This window comes from Notolepis coatsorum (assembly GCF_963971535.1).
Source record: "Notolepis coatsorum genome assembly, chromosome: 9".
Taxonomy (NCBI): Eukaryota; Metazoa; Chordata; class Actinopteri; order Aulopiformes; family Paralepididae; genus Notolepis; species Notolepis coatsorum.
This window is the reverse complement of record NC_140173.1, coordinates 47,815,452-47,842,205: the sequence shown is the minus strand read 5'-3', so window position 1 is coordinate 47,842,205 and position 26,754 is coordinate 47,815,452. Positions and strand designations below refer to the sequence as shown.

At 47.2% G+C, this 26,754-nt stretch overlaps 1 protein-coding gene across 1 annotated transcript in view; it reads left to right on the top strand.

Moving 5' to 3' along the window:
* Positions 1-26,754, top strand: part of LOC311234614 (heparan-alpha-glucosaminide N-acetyltransferase) — a gene marked incomplete at both ends in the record, with an annotated part of 120,112 nt that overhangs the window by 28,021 nt on the left and 65,337 nt on the right. Inside the window, 2 exons of the mRNA XM_084321861.1 lie at positions 21,143-21,219; positions 24,450-24,480. Of these exons, the coding sequence (XP_084177987.1) occupies positions 21,143-21,219; positions 24,450-24,480 (108 nt within the window). The remainder of the gene's footprint in view (positions 1-21,142; positions 21,220-24,449; positions 24,481-26,754) is intronic.

Sequence of the window (26,754 nt, the reverse complement as noted above, 5' to 3'; positions counted from 1 at the left end):
AGCTTTAGGGCAGGCGTGCTTAGTGTCCTGGAAGGCAGCTTTAGGGCAGGCGCCCTCTGTGCTTCCTGGATAGCGGCCAGGGCGTTTTCTCAGCTGTGTTTTGTTTTGACTCAGATGCACTCTGTGTACGAATGATCCCAATCCACATGAAATTAATTATGTGCTTATATTTCCCTTTTAATTGGGGTCCTTTTAATGGCAGCCACTTCCTTGTGTCTCTGGCGTCAGTAATGTAATCTGCCTAAAACGGCTCTCCCTCCTGGAATCAGACGCCCCCAAGTGTTTTCATTAAAAGGATGGGCAATAAGTCCCTATGTAGCAGTGATTTGCACAGCATCTCATCTGCTTAACCTTAGTCTCTGTCACTATGGCGACTAATGGCCCTCAAAATCCAAACGAGAAGGCGTGTATGTGCCACTCGGTGTGGTTGTTGTGTGTGTGTGTGTGGTGTGTCGGTCCATGTACCTGTGCCACGCTGTACACGCGGATTGTGCGTGGGTGTGGGTGGGTGTGGGTGGGTGTGTTTGACAGCATGCTTGCGTGTGTATGTGTGTACATCATGCACACTAGCTCCCAGGGTTCACTCCACTTTAATAGCCCTTCTGAGATGATAGTGGCCGATTAGAATCTAGTATCAGCAGGTTAGGGCTAAAAGGAGCAGTAATGGCTTGGTGTACCTCTTAATTGAATCCGGACAGAGAAACGAGGGGAGGCAGAGGCAGCAGATACAGTGGAGCTTATCGGACTCTTCTCTCCGAGCTCGTCTTAATCTCCTTACGGCCTTTAAAGACCTCTTTATGCTTCTCGTCTTTCGGTTAAACAGCGCATGAATCAAAAAGTATGACTGTGGGTTTCATAGACGATGAAAGGGGTTGTAAGCTGCCTCGGAGCAAACCTCAGCGCCGTCAAGCCGTTCTGCTTTCGCCGGGCGGATTTTTGCAGCGCAACGCAGCGCCAATCCCCCCCCCCCAACATTCATGTACGACGCAAACGCTGCTTCCTACGGCAGCTGGACCCCGTGTAGCAGCACTCCACAAGGCTCGCACAAGGTTCTTTGTAGTGCTTAAAGTGCTTGATTTTTGACAAAAGGCCTGGAATTCCTTGAAAACAGTGCTTAAAAAGTCCTTGAAATTCAAATCAACCATTTGCATTGAAAGTTTTGTTCATCCATGATAAAACATTTCTGAATCAAGAAATACATTTTTTTTTATTTAAAGAGTAACTAATTGTCGGAAATTGATTTTAATATTGGATTTAGTATACTCGATATTGGCCGACAAGCGTTGAGCGCCAATAACGGGTAAACTCGTTTTTAGATCCTTTGATCTTTTTCCTCTGATCCCCGTTCTAAATCATCATCCGGATCATTCTAGCCGTCCCTGGCTCGTTTGTATACATTGGAATTGCAATGCTGATCGAATATCACCAGGTGGCAGTATCGTCTGTGTCTGAACTGGAATTGTATTGGCGTGGATACACGTCTTCCCTTTTTTTTTGTAAGGCTCCTCCTCCTGCTTGAACAGAGATTCACATTGATCGCCTCGAAATTCCGTTGTTTAAGCGTATTTTACCATCGAAGCGTGTATAGACACTGGTAATCGCGATGGCGATGCGATCACTTGGAATTATTCTTTTTGGAATACCTTCTGGCTAAGGTGAGGTATATTCTTTTTTTGTGATCAAATCTTGGTAAGGTATATTCTATGTCTATTTTACCGAACCTGAAACGTGTTTTTCTAACAATTACAGTTCTGTGTTTTACCGGACGTAAAACATGATCTGCAAACACGATCACAGTTTTGAGATAAACCCCCCCCCCCCCCTGATGATTTTGTGAAGGTACATATGTACATGTTATATACCTTTTTGATTTGGGAGTATTTGGGGTTTCAGGGAATCAACCAGAACGATTCGGGCTTATTGCAAATCTTTTCGTTTTATCGTTGCGTTTTATCTCGCGATCTATGGAATAAGACTGGATTATCTTGGAAATGTGCGATGTTTAGCGTGTAATAAACTACAAACTACAGTGTGTAGAAACAAACTCTTTTTTTCCATGTTGGACTACAAGTAGTGTCTGTCAAATGAGCCACACCATTGTCTCCACAGCTATAATACAGAACACACACACAGCTCTGCAAACATCGTGAAACACAGCGGAAATGACTATATTAAACTGGCCTTCTAGCGGCAGAGATGGAGATTAAGCGTGGCGCTGAAAGTGTTCAAATGAAAAATAGTGCTTAAGAAAGTACTTGAATTTCATCTTGCAGTGTCTGTGGGAAGCCTGACTCCATCACGTGTTCTGTGCGCTCGGGCGGGTCCGGGGAAGCCTGACTCCATCACGTGTTCCGTGTGCTCGGGCGGGTCCGGGGAAGCCTGACTCCATCACGTGTGCCGTGCGCTCGGGCGGGTCCGGGGAGGCCTGACTCCATCACGTGTGCCGTGCGCTCGGGCGGGTCCGGGGAGGCCTGACTCCATCACATGTGCCGTGCGCTCGGGCGGGTCCGGGCCCGGCTCTAAGTCATAAGTGTATCATATATTAGAGGCAAAGTCTTTAGTCAGCACTCCTGCTTGAGGAGAAGCAGAGGACAAGCGTTCATTTCCTGAGTGATTCATAATGCTTAGATTGCATTACCTTGCGTTGCGTTTGGGGTGTGACAGAGTGCACCTCCCCAGCCCGTCTGAACTGTGATTGGACGCCGGGTGGATGGGAGACGTTTACAAACAAACCTTTCATTCAGCTGTGAAAGCCCTCGATGACTCGGCTGCTTGTACAGTAGGAAGGCTGTGGTTGAAGTCGAGCGATCTGTCAATCAGTTGATCAATCCATCAGTAATCAATCAATCAAGCTTCATTCATATAGCACATTTCATACAGAGGTGTGATCCAATGTGCTTTTTTATTTAACCTTTATTGAACCAGGAAGTCCCATTGAGATACAAGATCTCTTTTGCAAGGGAGACCTGGCCAAGATGACAGCAATAACATTGCAATATATCAGACAGCAATCAAATGTGCGATACATCACACAAGAACATAATAAAAGTGCATGTATACAATACATCATGTAAACACAAAAACACAAAACAGAATAGTCTACATAATAGTAAACGTGTATGACAGTAAAATACAGGGTAATAGGTGGGGGGGGGAATCGATACGTAGTAGTATCGCGATACTTTGCGTGGCGATACTGTATCGATACAGGGACGCCAAGTATCGATATTCAATTATTCATAAAAAAATATATATATATTTTTTTTTTTATAAGGAAGTTGCATTGTTCATTTCAATACCTGTAATAGTACAGTAGTCCACACACACACATGTGCATTCAGTTAAGTTGGAATATGACTATAATATAATACAAACAGTTCAGTTTGTCAGGTACATGCAACACAGATTACAGTGTTTACATCTGTCTGCTTGAGAAAATACCATGTTCTGCAATAAAAAAAAATTTGCAAAAAAATACAATAATAATCGCAATATTCGCTATATATCGAGTATCGCGTCAAGTATCGCGATAGTATCGTATCGCGAGGTCTCTGGCGATTCCCACCCCAATACAGTAATTTAGTAGTTTTCTAGTTGGGATCCGACTACAGAAAGCAGCGACATTCTTCTTGTAGGAAGTTATGTAATACAGATTTAAATTCGCCGAGAGAGACCAGGGTATCTAAGTGGATATGGTCCTGTAGTGTAGACCATGCCATGCCCAAGGTGCAAAGCTTGAAAAAGCTGTTATATTATCATACTGGTCATCGCGTCTCGCACTTTGCCATTATGAGATATCTCTTATCTCCTAGCACCTACTGCAGTGGCGGCCGGTGGGTGCTTCGCCACTAGGGGCGCTATACCAAACATTTTGCAAACATGTACAGTACCACGCAACAGACTCATGGCAAGACGTGAGCGATTCGACTCACGCTCACGGCAATGAATCGGCTCTTATGAACAAGTCGCTCAGCTGTTACTACAACAACACACAACCAGTCAAATAAAGTATAGTCTAGACCAGCGTTTCCGTTAGAACATATTCGTGCCGGTCTGAGTGTCCTGCAAGATTTCTATCCCTGGACATATTCCTGAAATTCCGGTCAGAGTTTTAAACAGCAGTCTGTTATAATCACATTTTTATGAGCTAACGAATTCCGTTATATTGGACATTTGTATTAATTACATCAAGCGAAGAATGAGAAATTGATTTGCAGAATCAAATTACTATCTCTCGCCTCCCAAGTTAGTGCGATACGCTGATCCAGCATCAAGCTCCCGCGCAGGCTCGCACTGCAGCAGCTGTCACACGCACCCCCAAATGAATCTCGAGTCGACATCGCTTCACCTCGTTGTATCAGACACGTCACACATATCATAATGTTCAACTTCACACACAGCAAACTGTAGTTGATCATCACATTGCCTCGTTTGCATGCAGAGAGCGAGAGGACGAGCCACATGCTCGTAATGCGTTTGTTGATTTCATTATAGCCTACATTTAGTTATAATCAATTATATGCATTACTATGTGACACGGCAGTCAACCAACAGTTGCATTATGATTAAAAAATGTCAACACTTACTCACCCCGTCTCTTTCTGCCTATCCGTTTTGTACCTGCGACTAGATCCCCATTGCATTGGAACAGGTGGACTTCTGCGAGGCTCGCAACGGTAGCAGCAGACTGGGGATGCTCTTTGTTGTTCAATCAATAAAGTGTACTTTGTGTACGTTCAATCAATGTTATCTCTCGTACATCATAGACGCTAGACTACTAGACTATAATGTCGTATCTCAGCCAGGAGAATTTAACTTTCCACTCGCCTGAACGCTCGACATTTGTTTATTTTCCGCGGGAGCATCGGCGGTCTCTGTGACTTCAGAAGACTCATCTTCGTTGTCAATGTCATTATTATTAGACCTGCTTGTGCTTGGTTTCATGAAATATTTGTTAGGTTTAGCTTGTTTGGCCATCTCTCTCTCTCGCTCGTATAGCTGTTTGTCGTTATTATGGTGGCCAGACAGGCTCAAAAAAAGAAAAAAAAATATTCACATCCGAGCGGCGCCATCCGCGCTTTATTAGAGCGAAGCACAATGAAACAAATGTAATGATTGTTTCGTTCATCGCATAGGCTATTTAATTTTAGCCTATTTTAATACAATTCAAATAATAAAATTGTGCTTAGAGGAATTATTTCCACCGGACATTATGACCGGAGATATTTAAATATTCGGACTTCAACATATTTTGCCAGTCAAATACCGGTAATTACCGGCTAACGGAAACTCTGGTCTAGACTCTAATTCACAACTTGAAACACAATATATAAATAGAAAAGTTAGAAACAAAACTCGCCCCGTCTCCAAACACAGGCAGATCTCTCCCTCTCTCCTTCTCTCTCTCACACACAGCGCGACGTGGAATCGATTCGTTACACAATCAGACCTATTATATACCAAGAATAACTTCAGTATGAGTACAGGGCTGTACACATATTTTGCATATTGTTAAACGAGCCAAGGCTAGCTATTAAACTATCGATATGAATCGAAAATCTGGGACCCTGATGTAAACAAGACAAACGTCTTTCTCTGGTCTGCATCCCCTTAACAATTGTGTGTATTGAGCCGTACTGTATTGTACCCATTCTGCAATCTGTTAATAAAGTTCTCATTCATTCATTCATTCAAACATAGACGATATTGAACACGCCATAATCCACGTATTTTCAATCCAAACGCGAGAGAGAGAGAGAGAGAGAGAGAGAGAGAGAGAGAGAGAGACTCACTGTTTAGTTGACACGTCCAGGGCAGGAGGGCTTGCCTTGATAAAGTAGTGTATCACTGTTGATGTATTCCAGACCACTGTCCACTGTGTCCAGACTGCATCCGCCATATAGCTTGTTAGCCAAGTGTTAGCTTGTTAGCAGCACCACACAACAGTCACAAGTACTTCATTCCTTTGTCCATTTCCGCTCGAACAGACTGCAAACTACCTGGCGTTCTATCGCCATGCTCTAAGACAAACTCTAACCTTAACCAACTTTGAAAGAGTGCCTAAGCTTAACAGTCTAAAGAACTTGCAGTCACGGCACGCTCTAAGACAAACAACCTAGAACCAACCTAGGAACCAACGTAGGAATAAGCTAGAATTGGAACATTAGAAATTGGATTCGGCCAATCAGAGATCGTCTCTGTGAAATTCTGCTACGGAAAAAAATACTGGCGTCGGCCAATCAGAGAGCGTCTCCGCGAAATGTGGCTACAGAAATTCTTGACGCTACTGGCTAGACCGCTTCAAATCGCGCCCGGATTCCAACATAATAGTCATATTTCAACGCACAACGCGTTATGCACTGATTGGCTGTGACGGATACAGCGATCAAACTGTGACGCGCACTCAGAGCGCTATCGCGTCTAGCCCGGGCCGAGAAATACGAAAAAATTAAAAAAACGTGATGTCACTTCCTGCTCAGGAAAACGAGTGTTTTTTTTATTTGAGATAATAACGTTATATTGTGCATTGGAAATACAAACATACTTAAAATGAGTAAATATTATTCATTTTAAACATGTTTATATTATTTATAGGGCTATAAAACAAAAAACTAAAAAGTTTTATTTTCTTCTTCTGTGATTTAACAGCAGGTGGGTCTGCGCCCTTGCGCCCCTAGTGGCAGAGCCGCCACTGACCTACTGTGCTCACGAACAAACAATTGCACTCCATGCACGTGACCAGGCCACGCCCCCGCGTCCTGCTATATGACGCCGGACATGGTCACACTCTACCTTCCTCTTTTTTGTTTCCAACACAGACGTTGCAGTGCACTCCGTGAACTAGTTGTTATGAAACGCAGGGAGAAATTACACAATGTTGGGTTTTCGCCGGAGGTTCACCAGCCCCTGGAATCTTCTCGGCACATCCTAACAGCGCATCGGGCCTGTCCTGGGGTTCCTCATCTCGTGACAGCGGATCGAGGGACGTCGCGCGACGGTTAGCAGTCGAGCTACGTCGCGCACAGGTAGGCCTGCGTTGTCAGGCATTGATGCTAGCATGAGTAATACTGCTCGTTGTCCCGTGAGACAGCTGTGTGATGTATTGGCGCGAGGGGCAGGATATTTGGGAAAACATGGTCGTCATGACTCTGTTTTGGGTGTTTTCCCAACTATCCTAATGCTAATGCTACAATGCTGGGTCGCCGTTCTTTGTTCCCCGCCGAGGGCTGTCTTTACTAAAAGGTCTTCCCTCCTCTTAACCATTCATGCTGACGGTCAATCGGTGTCTAATGTTGGGGCTTTTGACGGGGGCTTGTTTACCATTTTCATGGGTGGATGGGCTGAGGCTCATGGCTGGTGTGCTTTTTGTGAATCTATGAATTGTATGCGGGACTGGTGTTTTCTCTGGTCTGCATCCCCTTAACAATTGTGTGCATGGGCTAGCCCATTCTGCAGTGTGTTAGTGGAGTTTTCGTTCATTTATTCATTTAACCCTTCATGGGTGTACACCACAGTGGAGGTTGCTGCATGCCTACTGGTGAGGCAGTGCTTCACTAGTAGTAGTCTTTTGTCTGCAGCCACCACTGGTGCTCCGTGCTTGTGAAGCAGGTGGCACCAGTCCTTTGCCTCTGACATGATGGAACGGTGTCCCGCCCGGCCGACGCCATGAGGCGAGTCGGCCCGGCAGGTGGCTGGTGGGCTGTTAAAGCCTATACCACCGCGGTATAGAATTAGCAGCGACTAGCAACATTGTTCGAATTGCTGTTTTTTCTGTCAAAAATGGTGTCGGGTGGTGGGGCCTTAGGGCCAGCCGACGTCGAAACATCTCGCAAGGTTTTGAGGTTATTAGCTTTTGACCTAGCCGCAAGCTGTAACCGCAGGGAGGGCTAGGATGCTGTCAACGCTTGTTTACAGACATCTTTGGTTGGATCAGTCTCCCCTTGAGGAGGAGAGAAGGTTTTTCCCTCCTCAGGGCTCCCTTCTCCGCAGAGGGACTTTGGTCTTTCCGCAGGAGCGCAGGCGGTTTTTGACCTAGGCCCCACACCGCCTCACACGGCGCAGTCAGAGGTGAGGGCGCGGCCTCGCCAGCGGCTGTGGCGAGGCCCCCAACCAGCGGCCATGTTTCCCCCGCCTGAGGTACCCTGGACACAAGTGATCACAAGGCCGACAGCCTTGGCGGCTGTGGAATAATATATTAATTCCCCAACTCTCATGTAAAGACATTCCCCTCCCCTTTGTCTCCTATCCTGTGTCCCCCCCCACCCATTTGACCTATCAAATGGGTCCCCCCTCCTCCCCCTTTTTCACTATAAAGGGCTCCTCCCGACAGCATTCGAGGGCTCTAACTGGGTCATTCAGCTGATCACCTGGGGCGAGCCCCTCAGCCATTCTCTCTAACTACTCTATGTATATTTCTATCTGTCTGGTTAATAAAGCTTGTTATAACTGGGCCTCGGTTGACTGAGAACATTCTTCAGGATATTCACAATATCCCACAATTGGCGTCACGAATTATTTTACCATGTATATTCACTTTTCAATATTTTACCTGTTCCAAATAATCCTGGTATATTATATATTAATCTCACCCACATTATGAAGAGAAAAGTGAGTAACTGTGGAATAATATATTAATTCCCCAACTCATGTAAAGACATTCCCCTCCCCTTTCTCTCCTATCCTGTGTCCCCCCCCCCACCCATTTGACCTATCAAATGGGTCCCCCCTCCTCCCCTTTTTCACTATAAAGGGCTCCTTCCGACAGCATATCGAGGGCTCTACCTGGGTCATTCAGCTGATCACCTGGGGCGAGCCCCTCAGCCATTCTCTCTAACTACTCTATGTATATTTCTATCTGTCTGGTTAATAAAGCTTGTTATTAACTGGGCCTCGGTTGACTGAGAACATTCTTCAGGATATTCACAATATCCCACACGGCCGAGGGATTGGCTACATTAGATGAGCACGCCCTAAAAAACCGTTGCCATCTAGCTGTGTCTAGCTCGCTCTCCGGTCACTCCCCCCCCCAACACCAGCGGGATACGGGCTCTGATTTGTTCCCTATGGCTGCGGGCCGCGTGCCTTCAGTGAAGCATGAGCGGCTCCACGTTTCGCTTCTCATGGGGACAGGGGCTGACACCCAGTTGCTGGCTAGGCCTGGGTCTGTCCGTGAGAATGCTGTGCTGTCAGGCGGCTCCCACGCCACACGTTCTGCGTCTGTGTTTGGTGAGCCTGGTGTTGTGTCTGTCAACGACGAAGGTTGTCAGTGGGGGAACTCGAGGCCCAGGGGGTCGCAGTTCCCCCAGCCCCGCCCTCGCCAGACCGGGTATCACGATAGTGCCTCCCACGGCCGGAAGACCGGCGGTGGTCAGTCAGGCGCGTGTAATTTGGGTGGTAGTAATATCACTGCAGGGCTACGGTGTGTAGGAACCCACCCTATCGGGCAGTGTGGGGACCTCACGCCTTGCATATCCAGCTGTAGAACAGTTCCTCAGCAATCCATGCCGGGGAGGTGTTCAGTGGGGGAGCTTTTGTCACCCAGTGTGATGTCAGCTTCCCCCGTATCAAACTGGCCCTTTCTGTCGGGGTCCCCCCTTGGGTGCGATTGCCTCATTGGTAGTGTCAGGGTGCAATATCCCAGCTCCACGAGACGCCCTGCTCGCGCGGTTAGCGAGTCCAGGGTTGGCAACGCACAGCGGGTGGGACCGGGCCGCCTATCTACGGTTCCTGGCGGACCAACGCCAAGTGGCGGCGGGTGCGCTTGGGATTATCATCACATATGGCTACAGCAGTGCCATATGTCGTGGTGGATGGAGAGAACGCTGAGGCGGGGACTTGTGTTGCAGTTTGCACAACCCCACCCGTTTTCAGGTTTGGTACAGACCCTATTGCCAGGGTCAACAGCAGTGATAGCTCTGGCCGACGAGATCCAATCTCTGTTGGCGAAGCAAGCCATCGTCGTGGTCCCAAAGGAGGACGCGATGCGTGGTGTTTCCTCCCGGTATTCTCTGGTGCCCGAGAAATCGGGGGGGGGGGGGGGGGTGTCAGACCCATACTGGACCTGTCCCATGGAAGGTTCAGAATGTTGACCGTCTCCCACCTGTTAGACGCTGTCAGGTGGGGGCCTGGTTCACCTCCATAGACCTGTAGGATGCGTATTCGCATCCCGATCTTCCATCCTAGGGCTTACCTAAGCTTCCTTTGCAGGGCTTAGCGTACGGGTACCAGAGGCTGCCGTTCGACTACTCTCTGGCTCTCCGCATCTTCACCAAGTGCGTGGAGACCGCGCTGGGGCCTCTGCGTCGTCGGGGGTTACGAATTGTATTCTGCCCTGGACGACGTTCTGGTTCTTGGCCGGTCAGGGTATATCACCAGGTCTCATACCAGGCAGGTGGTGTCTCACCAGCCTGGGTTTTGCTGTAGACTGGAAGTTCTCCTCTTCCCAGTCAACGGGTGGAGTACTTGGGCTTTTTCTAAGCTCAAGGTCTATATGCGCATCCCTCTCGGAGCGGCGGCGAGTGGTTGGGTTCTCGGCGCGCTCGGGAGGTTCCGTCCTAGGACGGTTACGGTGCTGTCCGTGATGTGCCTGCTGCTGGGGTCCCTCTTGGCCTCCTCTTCATGAGGAGGATGCAGAGGTGGTTTTTTTCCAGTATGGAAATGGACTCGGTGTGAGACATATGGAAGCGGCTGAAGGTTCCCATGTCAGTACTGGGGGACCTCGTCTTCTGGGGAGGGTCTGGTGCCCTCACCTGCGGGGTCCCCGTGGGCAGCAGGCTGTCACATGTCACGGTCTTCACCGACGCCTCCCTCGGGCCAACACAGTAGGGGGCAGCTGCCCGGTCTGCGCTACATTCAATGTGTTGGAATTGAAGGCAGTCGTTCTGGTCCTCAAACGGCTCGACCACCTTGTGGTGGGCAAGCATGTTTTGGTCAGGATGGACAACACAACGTCAGCGTCGTATATTGTCAGACAGGGTGGAGTGCGCTCCCCCCGTCTGCACCGGGCGGCGGTCAGGCTCTGGCTATGGGCGTTCTCCATCTGCTCTGCCTGAGGGCTCTCCACATCCCCGGCAGGGTGAATGTGGGTGCAGGTGTGATGTTGCGGGGCGGTCCTCACCCTGACGAGTGGGGATTACGTCCAGACATAGTCGGGCAGGTCTGGGACCGATTCCTTGACCATCCGGGATTCTGTACGCATTCCCCCCCTTACACCTGATAGCTCAGCTGTTGGGGCGGGTACGTCGGGAGCGCAGGACTTGGTCCTGGTCGCGCCGGGCCTGGGCTCAGCTGTGTGGTCCCCGGCCCTGATTCAGCTCTTGGTGGCCCTGCCGTGGCCTGTTCCGTGGTCACCGCGGGCCCTCTCTCAGGCACGCAGAACTCTGTTCTGCCTCCTGTTCTGGGGCAGCCTCTAGGCTTGGCTGCTGACAGTGTGAATCTGGTGGGGATGCGTCTTGACTATTCTGTGGTTAACGCTATCCGGTATGCGCGCGATCCGTCCTCTACCGCGGCTTACACTGGGGAGTGGCGTATGGTCGAGTGTGGGGGTGGAACATTGTTCAGCCACCCTCTCGTGGAACATTCCTGCTTGGCGCTCTGCGTCTCAAACCTGTGGAACGTTCTCTGTCTCTGAGTGGGTCCTCCAACTGGTCCTGGGCCGGTTGTCGGAGGCCCCGTTTGAGCCTCTTGAGCAGGCGCCATTGGATCTGCTGTCTTGAAGACCGCGTTCTTTTTGGCCATCACCTCCGCTAAACGCGTGGGTGAGCTGTGTGCTCTCTCGTGCGGCCTGAGTGCCTGTCTATTCGGCCGATAGCGGTGCGACTCTGAGGCCTAATCCAGTCTTCGTGCCAAATAATATCCGGAGCTCTTTCGCTCCAGGGATATTGTGGTTCAGGCGTTCGTCCGCCTCCTCACGCTAGTGAGTTGGAGGCGGGCCTTCACCTGTCATGTCCTGTCCGTGCACTGGGGGTTTACCTCAGGACTCGGGCGCTCAGGGCTTCCGTTCAACTGTTTGTTTGTTACGGTGGCCCTTGCGTGGGTGAGGCGCTGTCCAAGCAGCCCCTGTCACATTGGTTGTGCGGGGGCGTTGCCTTTTGCTGCACGTTGGCTGGACAGGTCCCCCCTCGGGCTGCTGCCCTGTTAGGGGGGGCCTCGGTGGAGGACATCTGTGCTGCGGCCTCCTGGTCCTCCCCGGGTCCCTTCGTTAAGTTTTACCTCGTGGACATGACTGGGGGTTCTGTCTCCCAGGCGGTTCTGAGGTCTGGGACCTCTCCTGCATCCCGCCATTTGGTGGGATAGCAGGGGTGTGTGGGTGTGTGCCACGGGGTGCTGTGTCACACGTGGTCCCGCCTGTGCTGTGCGTTTTCAGGGGTCTCTGGTTCCCCCTTTTTCCGCACTTTGGTGGAGTTGACTGCCTCCCACCCTTCGTTAGGACGGGCGGGTGGACGGGACTCCCCTCCTCCCTGGTAGTGGGGCTTACGGGCCCTCAGGGGGTACACTTGTCGGGTCACGCGTCTGCTCTGTCCCATACCTCATAATGGCAAAGAGCGAGACGCGATGACCAGTATGATAATATAACGAAAGGTTATCCTATAACCTAGTTATATGAATACTGGCAAAGCGTCTCGCTCTTAGCGCCCTGAGGTCCCTTAGTTGGGTTTTCAGTGTTGGAAACTTTTTCTGAGGAAGAGAAGAAGAGCTGCGTTTTCGAGAAAATAAAGCGATAATGTCTTCACCACTGGAGAGTCTAGATTAGAAGATGATGATCATTCTGACCTCCACCGGCGCTTCGCATTGGGGCGCGCGTCGCTGAGCAATCCCCGCCGGCATTGTCTACGGCTCTGCAGCTGGATACTATGCCTCGGGAGGCGGTCGGCTGTGTGAGAGCTGACGGTCTCCCTGGGCGGGTGGTGTTTTTTGCGACACGAGCCTCTGGTGTGTCAGTTGTGAGGGGACAACTGTGCAGCTTGCGTAAGGTCGGTTCCAGAATCCCTTCGTTGCCCCTCACAGCGGCATGGAGGGGGTTCTAGTTTGATGCCCCACGATAACACAGTGCTCCTCCTCAGTAAAGTCGTAGCTTTGTTTTCCTGGGGCCGTGATTCCGAGTCTGTGGTTAGATTCCCCCGGTCTCTGGAAAACGGATACCCTCTGCCACCGCGCTGGCCCCGTTTTTCAAGACGAAAACACCCGGCACGAGGGAGGCGAGCTTGGTGTTTCATTATGAGAATATCTCCGAGCTCGAGTTGGCTGCAGCCCCCGTACAATGGGGCTTACTGCCGATGCCGCTGTGTCTGGTAAACACCGTTCTGTGAGAGGGACGTGTGTTGCCTTTTTCCCTTTTTTCTTTCGGATAAAAAGAGGAAAAGACAGCGGCTGTCAGAAGTGTTGGCCTGTATCGCTATTTCTCAGCTTCAGAGTAGCCGCTTAGCTTGCTACTGCATTAGCTAGTGGCTATCGATAGCCGGTAGAAGCTAACTGTTAGCCAGTTAGCTGTTAGGCTAAGTCGTTAGCTGGCGGCTACGCTCGGCTAGAAACGTTAGCTTGATGCTATCAGTTAGCCTGGAGTTAGCTGTTAGCTTATGCTACAACCATTGGCCCTAGCCGTGAGGAGGTAGCGGGCCCTGGCACTCTGACTATGGCGTCATCTCTGGCAGAAGATGTCGTCGGGCCTGCGCCATGACCGGCCACAGGAGGGGGGCGTCGCGCCGGAGCAAGGCTCCAGCCGTCGCCGCTTCTGGCCCTGCCAGCGAGAGGCCTCGTCAACGTGGTAGACCAACCTGTGTTTGCGGCCATTTTGTCCTGCGTGCAGGTAAGATGTCCGTAGGACATTGCCCCACTCTTCCTTCCTCCCCCTCCCGAATGTTTTTGGTTAATAATGATGTCTTTGTTTAACAAAACATATGTTACTTCACTGCATTTGGATATATGACGTGTGCTGTGTGAGAATTGTCTTGGTAAATTCTTTGTATAGCTTAGGTTCTAGCATTGGCCAAGGCTTATGTCTTTCTCTCTACCTAAAAACAGCGTTATTTTTTATGTGAGTAAAAGGGTTTTTTGTTGTATGATGAGAAGTTGTGTGTGTGTTCATGTAATGTTTAGACAACGCTGGCTGGGTGTTAACCTACAGCGCTGTACATAGTGGCATGTGATCAAGGGCCTGAGTCCCTCTCTTAGCTTGTTATTTTCTTTACTTAAGGGTAATGGTAAAAATAACGAGTGGCAAGTTTTCACACATAAGCAGAGCCGTGGATAAAACCTGTTTTCGGCTGTGGCTGGCGTGCATGATGTAAAGCTTTTACTCTACAGGTAAATATGTGCTTCATCTGGCGCGCCATGCACCTGGTGTCACAGCTCTGTTTTTCTTTTGTCGTTGTATCTGGGGTGAGGTAGTGAGGGTGTGGGTGAAATTATTCCCCGGTTATTCCCCCAATATTGTCACAAGGAAAGAAGAAATTACCTACCTGGGCTCCATCCTAGAGGCAAATCTTTCCTGTGACAAAATGGCATCCAATGTAAAAAAAAAAGTCAACCAACGAACTCGATTCTTGTACCGGATCTCCTCACTGGAAAACAAGAATACCCTGAAGACTCTGGCAGGAGCACTCATTCAAGGGTACTACGACTATGCTTGCACCTCATGGTACCAAAGCACCTCAAAGGCGCTAAAAACAAAATTACAAACATCTCAAAACAAACTGGTCAGACTACTGCTTGACCTTACTCCTAGAACCCACCTCACCGCTGCCCACTTTGACAAACTAGGATGGCTTAGAGTAGACGACAGAGTACAGCAACTTGCAATGGGCCTGGTCTACAAGATACACTACACGACCAAGGTACCCATGTACATGTCAAAATACTTCCCAAAGGTCAGTGAATACCACGATCACAACACCAGATCACAAATCATGTTAAACCCAGATTCGGCTCAAACAAGGGACTAAACACGTTTTGCAATTATGCCACATCAATGTGGAACGCCTTACCCAAAGCTGTAAAGGAATGTGAATCACTACCCATTTTCAAAAACACTCTCAAAGAACACCTACGGGAGACTGCAATTCGAAACTGACCCCTGTAAATGTCCTAACCCAGGGGTGGCCAACCTGTCAGAGACTAAGAGCCACAAAAATTACTGTGGTACCACAAAGAGCCACACCATATACCAGCGTTTCTCAACCTTTTTTTTCAGTCACGGCACCCTTCATGTGTTTATAGGTCTCACCCTCTGGCCTCTGATGTTGCTAATGTCTTTTTTATTTGGGCTTCACAGGGTTAAAAGTACCCTGTGAGACCCACGGTTGCAAAATTACAAAATCACTTTTAGCCATTTAAAAAAATTATGTTTATTTAAAAAATGTTAAAGGGGAACTATTTTACTATTTCTTTCACTATTTGGGCACTTTTACACAATTCCTGTGAGTCTATGGAACACCTAGGTTTTTTTCACACAAAAAATGCATTGTTTTGTATTTCTAATCAAGTACTCAAAAACCGCATTTTTCTACCTCAAGATATGCACATTTTCAGATGACTCAGTTCAGTGAGGGTGAATATTGTGAGAGGAGAATTGGAAGAATGCGCCAATATGAGAATTAGAGACATAGATCCTATTAATATAAGTCCACATAGCTAAGAAACAATGGTAAACACTCAAAAAGGCCATTTATAAGATAGTTCCCCTTTAAGCACATGTATAGTCAATTGGTCCTGTTGTTCAGCCTCACAATGCTATTTGATAGTAAATGTGTCCCACCCTCTGGCCTCTGAAGTTGCTAATGTCTTTTTAATTTGGGCCTCACAGGGTTAACCTCTTAAGCCCGAGATATACAGTAAAAGTGTATATTTTCAGCATTACGTTTGTTTACCAATTATTTTAACTGTTATTAGTGAAATATAAGATTATAGAAATCTCAGGGCATTGAGTCGGAAACCGGCGCATATTGACAGGAGGAAGTGGCACATCCAAAAGTGAGTGTAGTCTTTTGAAGGAAGAGACTTCAAATTTAGAAAAATGACCCTACCCAGCTCACACCAGCCCCTGTCAATCATCTGACTTCTGGATTTACTTTTTAATTTCTCTTATTTTCTGGGATTATCTCCCACAAACCTGAACGTTATTGCCATAAAATAGAACGCAGTTAGTTTCTCTACCTTTCTGTGAACGTCTTGCAAAAAACGGTGTTGCAATATGATGAAAAATGGTGGAGAAATTTACATTATAAAAAAGATGGCAGAATTCAGTACTGTATCTACAAAACCTTCTGTTTAATCATCTTCCCTTTATTCATTTACTTAGATTTTTCAGGTCTGGTCAATTTTAGCATGGTGTTATTCACAGTCAAAGATATATATTTTTTTTAATTAGAATTGATATTCTCCTTTGGTTCATTACAATTTACTCAAGCCTAGTAACAGACACACTATTTCTGACACTGATCCATATGTCCCTAGATTCAGATACCAAGAACATGCAAATGGACAATTTAAAAAGAAATTGTAAATGTTTATTCTACGTCCTTATGGAATGAGTGACATAAAAAAAAAAAAAAAAATGTATGGATGGAAGAGCCGCACATTGACGGGCAAAGAGCCGCATGCGGCTCGCGAGCCGCGGGTTGGCCACCCCTGTCCTAACCCAACCCAATGTACAGTAAATGACCAAGTATGGTTTTGTCAATATTCCAATGTACAGTTTTGCTTGTACAGTGTCCCCCCCCCCCCCACCCAACCACCTCCAATGTACAGTCCCCCCCCCCACCTACCCTCCAATGTACAGTTTCTACGTCAAATGTATATACTCTCTTTTCTGGACTCTTTTTGTATCACAAACAGTACTGTATTTGCAAATCTGATATGTCATAAATGTATAGATGTAGCAGTACTGTCTATCTGTATGTCGTGTATGTCATATATGTTATGATGAATTGAAAATGGGGGACCCTGATGTAAACGAGACGAAAGTCTTTCTCTGGTCTGCATCCCCTTAACAATTGTATGTATTGAGCTGTACTGTACTGTACCCATTCTGCAATCTGTTAATAAAGTTTTCAATCAATCAATCAATCAATCAATTCACTATATTTTTGGGGATACAGTGTAATCCCCCAGCTACTGCTGGGGTTGTGCTCTTGCTTAGGAAGAGTGCAGTTTTCTCTGAAAATTGTTTGGTCGCTATTATGCATGACTTAGCAGGGCCTGTAGCTAGCACTTGGTCGAGGACTTATGTCTTCTCTCATCATAAAAGACGGCGTTCCTCTTGCAGTAGTGAGAGTGAACTTTTGCCTTTTTTATTGTGAAGAGAGGGTTGTGTGTATCGTGTTTTTACGTTTAAAATAAACGTGGCATTGAGTCCACAACTGGGTTAGGTGTTAGCCTACAGAAGTTTACATGTATAGCTCTTGTACCAAGGCCTTTGGCCCCTCTCTTTGGTCTGTGTTTTTTCTTTACTTTAGGGTAAAGGTGTAAAAATTCAGGTGGCAAGTTTCGCACATGAGCCTGAAGCCGTGTATAAAGCCAGTTTTTTGCACAAACGAGGTTATCGTCTGTGGCTGGCGTGCAGAATGTGAAGCTATTACCCTAACAGGTATAATGCGCTTTCATGTAGCGCGCTACGACTGGTGTCATGGCTCTGCTTTGTTGTTGCATCATATCAGGGATGAGGGGTCATAAGGGGTGGACTAATAAACCCCTCCCCCCTTTACTGATTGGCCGGGAGGTGGGACCTCCTGCCTGTCAGTCTCCCTGTCGGCTGAGGGGTCAGCGCGTCACAGGGAGGGGGAAGGGGGTTCCCTGGTTCCACTCCATGTTAGGATGGGTGGGTCACAGGATTTCCCCCCGGCCATGGAATACGTCACTGGGCGAATTTTTTCCTATTGGCCATGAGACATCCGTGAGTTTTCAGGCTCTGTGCTGCAGACCGCTGTCATTGTCAAAGTTGGATGATGCGATGCATTCGAAAACTGTTTGTTTTCTGCTCTGCTCTCTATTAAAGTGTGTATTGGGCCGTTGGTCACTTGGCCCAATTATTATTACATGTATCTTTTTCAATTGTTACTCACGTAGAGGTCTCTCTGGGGGAACTTCTGTCTTCCCCTCTTAAGTAAAGAGCAGAATTTACAGGGTTTTACCCTCAGACGCGTCATATGAGACCCGTGTCTGTGTCTTATAGGCCGGCTTCCTGCTGCTCGTCCCAGACAGCATGGAGGAAACGTTGTCTGGTGTTTCTTATTAGAATTCGCCATCGATATGTTTCAGGTTCTCGACGTGCATATAGCGCTGGCCCTGGGTGCTTTCCATGTGGAACCACTTTATGGCTCGCGCGCCTTGGTTGCCCAATTCATAGAAACGGCGTTTTCTATGCGGGCGGCTGGGAAGGAGATTTTATCTCTACCGAGCGCCAGTGCACTAGGTTAGACTCGACGGCTCACGTGCATCTCTGGGGGGAGATGACGGAGTAGATCAAAACATTGGCGGAGGGGTCTCACACCCATGAGGTGGGCCACCAGGAGCAGTGCATTCGCGTACTGACCGTCTTGGTGGCGCCCTCTGTGATGTTTTGGATCGACACGCGTACCTACCCCCCTCTTAGGACTGGGGATGGCGGCGTGACTAGGACGCAGGACTGGTTCTGGTCGCGCCGGACCAGGTCAGTTAACCCGTTGTCCGCCGGGGCGCAGATCTGCTGTTCTGGTACCCCGAAGGACTTTGTGCTTTTCCGGGGGGGAAATGCCGGGTCGGGCCGGGCGTCGCGGGGATTGATGTTGTGGATGTGTGTGTCATATGTATGCCACCACGGGTTGCCCTTAACAGTGACGTGCTTGGTCCATACTGTGTTGTACCTTGCGCTGTGTTAGGGGGCTTGGTCCCTCTCCATTTGTTTCACCCCTCCCTCCCTGCTAGGACGGGGCTGGGAGGGGGCTGTCGGGGAGGTTGTTGTCAACTCCTCTAGGCATCCCTGTGTAGGTCCCGGTCCGCCGGGCCCAGGTCCGAACTCATTCTCGTCGAACTGTTGGCCTGGGCTAACCCTTTGAAAACTGAAACACTTGTGCTGCTTGTATAGCCTGTGTATACACACAGTTATGTTTCTGAGTTTTCTTTGTGGGTTAAGGGAACAACCGCCTCCTGTTAAACTAAACATAGAGGGGTGGTTGGTTCTCCGGTGTGTTGGTAGCAGAGTCGACTTTCGGGTTGAGGCCGGGCTTGACCCCGTCTGCCTGAGAGTATGCCCCCACATCTTTCATGACGTCTGCCAATTGTGTCAGCCTCTTCTTTGAACCTCGACCCCGCTGGATTGGGGGGTCGGGTTTGTGGGGGTTATGACATGGTGCACAGCATACCGAACACCCCTTCCGCCGGGATACTGTTCTTGCAGTAGACCCTTTAGGCACCTGTCTAGTCCGCAGTGTTCCAGGCACAAGTCGAGTTCTGCTCTTGGGGCCTGTTGCCTGGATTGAGGGATCAACCTCCTTGGGGGTTGTCTCCCCGGCATGCCGACTGGCCCTGCAGTGTTGTGGGGGGGGTAGCCTCTCGAGGAGAGTGCTTCAGAGCGGCGTGCCAAAGGGGGGAAGGGCCTGCTCTTGATTTGGGCCCTGTCCGATATGCTGGCGATGTGGGGGGTGGTGTCACCAGTGACCGTCTGGCGGGGTCTCGATGCCGCGGCCTCGATGGCCTCGCCAGGCCCCCTTTTTTCGGGGGTCCTAGTCCTCAGGTTGTCCTAGGGCTGGGACCTTCTCTGCGCTCCGCTGCTGCAGCCTTGCCACGGGGTTGGGTTATTGACCTTCGACTTCAGCCTCAGCAGGTACATCTGTCGAGCTTTTCGCTCTGCTCAGCTCCTGGGTTCCAATAGAGCAGAGCGTAAAGCTATACGATCTCTAACGTAAGGTTATCCTATAACCGTAGATATATGAGTATAGCGAGCGCTCTGCTCAGACTCAATGAGGACCCCATGGTCTTTGCCTTCGGTGGTGAAAGACTTGGGAAGGAGCTGATTGTGTGGCCACGATCCTGCTTATATAGGAGCGGATGTGGGTGTGGCCAGGCGGAGGTAAATAGGTGTGTGCATGTGGAGAAAGTTATTCATTATTAGAGTTGATAAAGGGATAGTTCCAATAGTGCAGAGCGCTCACTATACTCATATAACTAGGGTTATAGGATAACCTTACATTCTTCCTAGTTCAGTCTTTCTTCTAGGGTTTTTTAAAAGCCATCTTGCTTTACAAACATCAAAGAAGTCTTATATACTTATTAAATGTAAATACAATGTAAAATAAATATCAAAACATAGTAAGTTACTTATTTTTGTCACCTAATTTCCAATATTGGGTGGACACAATAAGGTTGTACAAATATATTTTTTTTAATCTATTTTGTTTTTTATTATTATTATATATATTTTATTTTTTATTTTTTATTTAAGTTATTGAATATTTATACTATATGGTGTTTGATTATTACTTTAGTTACTCTTTCTTTACAGGCTTACCTTGACACTGATGGTGTTTGTTTATTACTTTAGTTACTCTTTTTTTTTTTTTTTTTTTTTACTTTTTCTCCCATTTTCTATATTTTCTTCCATCCCAATTTTCGTATCATCCAATTCAACCCTCCCCTGTCACGAACGCTGTTTCTTGCCTCCCACAAGCCGGCTGCAATGTGGACTAAGTCATACATAGCACAAGTCCCCTCCGGTACTTGAGGTAACAGCAGTCGCATCTTTTCACCTGCGCAGCTCGATCTCTCAGTGGCGAGGAGTAACGCGTGGGAGGCTCACGCTGCCCCCGACACTTCCTGATTCTACTGCGCAGGCGCACCAACCGACCTGTAGGAGTCGCTGTCCACAACGCCCGATCCCCACCCTTCAGTTTCCCTCCCCGTAATACGGCCAATGTGTATTACTGTGGACGACCAGCTAAACTGAAAACAATGTGGAGAGCTGGATTCGAACACGCGAACCCAGCGTCTCCACATTGGTGGCGAGTGCCTTGCCCACTACACCACCTAGCCGCCCCCACTTTAGTTACTCTTTCTTTACAGGCTTCCATTGACACTGATGGTGTTTGATTATTACTTTAGTTACTCTTTCTTTACAGGCTTCCATTGACACTGATGGTGTTTGATTATTACATTAGTTACTCTTTCTTTACAGGCTTGCCATTACACTGATGGTGTTTGTGAACTACGGAGGAGGAGGTTACTGGTTCTTCCAACATGCACCATGGAACGGTTAAGTACTGAGCTGTTGTATGAAAACCTTATCTAATGTCTCAATGTTTTTCAAGAATTATGACTAAGAGACGTGTTTTCAAATGGACAACCACAAATTTTTTTGATGAGAAGCGCCTCTTAGACCGGCAACGTCATTCACTCGCTCGCTCACTCACTCACGGTTACACACTCTACCCCTAATGGTATCATTGCATCTAAATGTGTCCTTGAAAACATTACAAACCACATGAAAAAAATTATACAATGTTTTCCCCTCTTCCCTTTACATGGAAACTAAAATTGTACCAAGATTTATATTATTATTACATTTATATAATAATGATTGTTTCCACCACACAAAACACAGCCAAGACCTGTTAGGGCAGCAGTGGCGGAGCCCAATAGCAGAACACAGGAAGAGAGAGAATGGAGCGTTTTAGGTTGGTTTTAATAAAGGCACCAGGCAGACGGGCATGAATGTACAGGAATGTACAACAGGTGCGAGCAGGTGCACTCCTCGTGCAGCACAGGAACGTCCAGGTGGGTGGTCCTGGGCACAGGGAGAACAAAGGTTAGGACAAGGCAGGCAATAAGGAAAGAGCAGCAAGGCTAGTGTGCGTCCTCGTACCTAGGTTGTTAGGATAACACTGCGACGAGGGACGACAGGATCCGTGGGTTGAAGTAGGGGCTGCTGATGAGGGAATCCCTCACAGCCGCGCTGATTGATGTCCCTCTGGCAGCGTGGGAATGCTGGGGTCGGATGCTGCCCATATAAGGGTGTGGAAGCAGGAGGGAAGAGGAAGGCTCTCGCCGTGATTATGACAAGACCATTGATCGTATTCACACGTTGGCCATTTTGCTCTTGTGTCATGCTCAGGTTGGGATTCCTTTCCACCCCGTGGAACATGGTGGAAAAGGAATACTGTGGTGCAATTATGTGGTAGATGGATCTTCATGATCAATATAGGTTTAATAGTGAAACACATGCACATGCAACAAGGTACATGCAGATTAAATGAGCTTTGCTGAGAGGAGTGTTTTGTACTGGCCACCTGGGAGACACTGAGGTGGAGAGGGGGATCCAGCTCTCTTGTGGATAGAAAAGGGTGGGGGTTTGGGGACATTGTCTCTCTAGGTGTCAGATTCATGCTATTAGGCCGAACAAAGGAATTCCCCCACAATACCAATCTGAGCATGACATAAGAGCAACATGGCCTTTGTGTGAATATGGTCAATTTATGATCTTTCATCATTGAAACCGGGAAACACATTTGTGTGTATATATGCAGGCTATATAATGCATTATTAGCAGGCGTTTTAGGTCTAAATGGGTTAATACTTGTTGACCTACACTAAGAATGAAAGACTGCCTCACACACGCGGTGCCTGGAATGTAAATGTTTAGCCTACATTTCCCCTCAGCTGTTCTCCTCAGAATCATTCCCCTTGCCATGTATCGTCTCGCCGCTAACTATGTTAAATGTTCTGTCAAAACAAACAGACGTGATGTCATTCCTTATCAGGGGGCCCAGATCACAGGCCCCGCCCCACAGATCCATAAAATTCACCAACAAGGACGAGGGACGAAGAGGAGGGACGCACCCTCAGTTGTCATAGAGACACCTCGGGAATGCATCTCCAGCCTCCTCTAAAGATGAGCTCAATTCAAGATTCATAATAGCCCCTTCATCACATCAGCGGTGCGTTATTGATTACAGGGGGACGCGTGATGGATTTTTACGTTACGACAGTGTTTCATTACTGTCATGGTAGTTTGGCCGCTTATTAATCACCGTTTTTCTAAAATTGAACTATAATGACAAAAGTGCACTTTGAGCGCATGCAATATGTCGCCCATGAGTGTATCAACATAGTTGTACAAATGTACCCTCACGTCGCATTCTATGTATTGATCAATGTACCAACAATGACGCTACCATCGTGTAGGTTTGGGTACCGTTCACATTTGAACCAGATTTTTTCCGGTACTTAACTCTCTGTAATAACAATTTGTATTATTTCAATTGTAAAAAAATAAGTCCAAACTTCTCAATTTCAACATTGTTATTTATTTAGTATAGTTATATATTATTGTAACACACCACGCAAAATAAATTGCATGATCATGTTTTTAATGTTTAAATATCAACATTATCTGGCCATCCTCAGTGAATGTTATCAAACTCGTCTGGTCTTTCCAAAAACTGAACAGACAAGACAGTAATATTTATATTTGTGGAAAAGGCTCCCTCTTGTCTAGCATTACACTCTTGTACTAAACATCTAAAGGTACTGAAATGTGGATTGATCTAGCGTGAATCGGTAGTACTGATTTGGTCGGTACCCTTAAAAGTACAGAGTTCGGTACCCAACCCTACTATTGTGCCGTTTTTGACATTTTTCAATCACAAAGTTTCAGACAGAACTCTAATAATGGGAAGACATGTTACATAAGGACATAAATATATCATAACTTATTGCCCACAAAGTGTTTTATGGCAGGGGTTCCCAAACTTTTCAGGCCAGGGCCCAGAAAATAAGGCGTCAGAGAGCCGCGGCCCAATGCACATCGTCTGGCTTTTTATTTTATTTTTTTTGTCAGGCGACCGATTTTTTAAGCCAAATATCACTTCAATCCTATTAAGTTAGTTCAAGTTAGTTATTCATTTATATGTGCTATTTATGAGAGGGCTAACTTGTTGCAAAATAATAATGATAATAATAATAGCCTCATTAAAATACTATTGTTGCTTCGGTTGTTTTCAGCGTTTTATGTGCATAATCTGTTATTTAGTTTGAAATGTTCGTTGAAATAAGTAGATTTTTCGTTTTTGTTTATTTATTAAGTTAATATAAAACCATATAGTCACATTTTAGAATACAATAGAATATAATTTTAGAATACAACTAGAAACACTGTCCTGGCCTGCTTCTAAGTTCAGTGGCCTGACAAAAAAAAATTATAAAAAAATAAAAAAAAAATATATATATATATATATATATATTTTTTTTTAATTTTTTTTAATCATCTCGCGGCCCACCCGTGGCTGCTCGCGGCCCACCTTTGGGTCGCGACCCCGACTTTGGGAACCACTGTTTTATGGGACTTTTGATTATCTGGAAATGATGAGTACAAGAACTCCGACTACTGTAGAATGTTGCAGACTTAAACATAAGAAATATGGAGCTCAGGTCTGTCTGTATAGCTTTAATTGATAACCTGAAATGTACGTCTCTGTGATCTACAGGACTCACCGTAGCAGATCTCGTCCTGCCTTGGTGGGTTTGCTAAAAGTGCTAAACCATACAATTCTCATCTCATGAGTTAATTATATTGTTTACACTGCTTATTTTTTTTTTATCTTTACTATAATTGTATTGCCTATACAGTATTTATGTCTTCTACTATTACCATGCCCTTACCTGTACCTCCCCTCCCCCCTCCCCCATGCTGCTATGACGCCTGAATTTCCCCAAGGGGATCAATAAAGGAATAGGCGTGTTCGAGATTGGCGAGGCGGACGCAGATCTGCGCAGGTTTTACTACGGCCTCGCCAAGCGCGTTGCATGACGGTTAGAATGTTGTCCGACTTGCTCTGGAAATCTGACGAGGCGAGGCGCGGAACTCTCACGGGAGCGAGCCACGCACAGCCTTCAGAGCGAGGCGTCACAGTACCTCTCACCCGACTGCTCCACGCAAATCCATGATGGGAAACAACTTGCTGTCGTTGCGCAAAGCTCCTATTGGCTCAGAAAAGTTGTCAGTCACCAGCCACAAGACAGAGGAAGTTATGAGACGTTTGATTGATTGATTGAAAACTTTATTAACCGATTGCAGAATGGGTACAATACAGTACGGTCCCGTCTACCCGTCTATCCCCTCTATCAGATAGATTTATTATTATTATTATTATTATTATTATTGGATACAGGAGTTTGGGTACCAAGAGCTTCTTCAAGTCGATTCTACAGACGGACTGTTTCTATCATCGGAATTAAATAATGATAATAAATACGACAATTACGATTTGCATTTATAGTCATGATTCATGACTATAATAGATTAATGAATTCCATATAAATCTATAGTTCATTAACGAGCAGCAGCTGGTACTGTAGGCCTATACACACACACACACACCCACACACACACACACACACACACACACACACACACACACACACACACATACACACACATACACTGCTGAATAATTATGTTTTGCCTCAATATATACTGTATATATAATTCTGTTTTGCCTCAATATACAGTATATATAATATATTGATGCAAAACAGAATTATTCAGCAGTGTGTGTGTGTTGTGTGTGCGTGCGTGTGCGCGCGCGCGCTGCGGTTGGCAGGAGCGCGCAACAAGATGGTATATAAATATGGTATATTAAAGTCTAGTGTGCTGTGCCTGTGTGATGACAATACATTTGAATTTAATCTAATTGTGCACGCGGCCCTCACATTATAATGAGCTGGACAGGTGTGTATACAGTAACGTGAACGTGTATCTGCCATGCGAGACTAGGCGAGAGGCTCTCGTCAAATCTGAAGTGTCCGACGTTCTGACTCCTCCCCCGGCTGCACTCATCTACTCTTGTCTACTTTCGAGGCGAGCCGAAATCAATCTCGAACACGCCTAATATCTTATCTTGCCTTGCCTTGCCTTGCCTTGCCTTGCCTTGCCTTGCCTTGCCTTGCCTTGCCTTGCCTTGCCTTGCATTACATTGCCTTGCAAGGCGGTCTTACTGAACCGTTGAACCTTTTTGAGCCCCATGAGCCACTTACTTGGTGGTAATTCATATTCACACAACTGTCTTTAACCCTTTTCACTACCACACTACAGAAGGTTAACCTTTCACTACCACACTACAGACGGTTTAACCGTCTGTAGTGTGGTAGTAAAAGGGTTATTAGCCTTCTGTAGTGTGGTAGTGAAAGGGTTAACGACAGTTATATGAGTACTGGCTAAGCGTCCCGCTCTTAAGCCTATCGAGATATACCTCATCTCATGTACCTATTGTACTCCATCAACGAAAACAAAAATACGCCCATCACCTGCCGGGCCCCGCCCCTAGGCGTGCTCTATAAGATACTCGGCATGGTCACCAAACACTCTTCCTCTAAGAAAAAACCCGTTTCCAGGAAAAGATTTCCCAAGGGAACTCAGGGCCGCTTAAGAGAGGGACGCTTAGCCAGTACTCATATAACTAGGTTATATACATAACCTGTCATTATATTATCGTACTTGGCCATCGCGTCCCTCTCTTAAGCCTATCGAGATATGGGGTAGAGCGGACGCGAGGCCCGACAGATGTACCCCCTGAGGACCCGTAAGCCCACATCAAGGGGTTGGGGAGTCCCGTCACCCCATCCTTCCTAATGAAGGGGGGGCGCAGTCAACTCCACCCGAGTGCGAGAAAGAGGGAACTAGAACCCCTTGAACACACAGCACAGGCGGAACCACGTGTGACCCAACACACTGTGGCCCATACCCACACACTCCTGCTACCCTACCCAAGGACGGGAAGCAGGAAAGGCCAC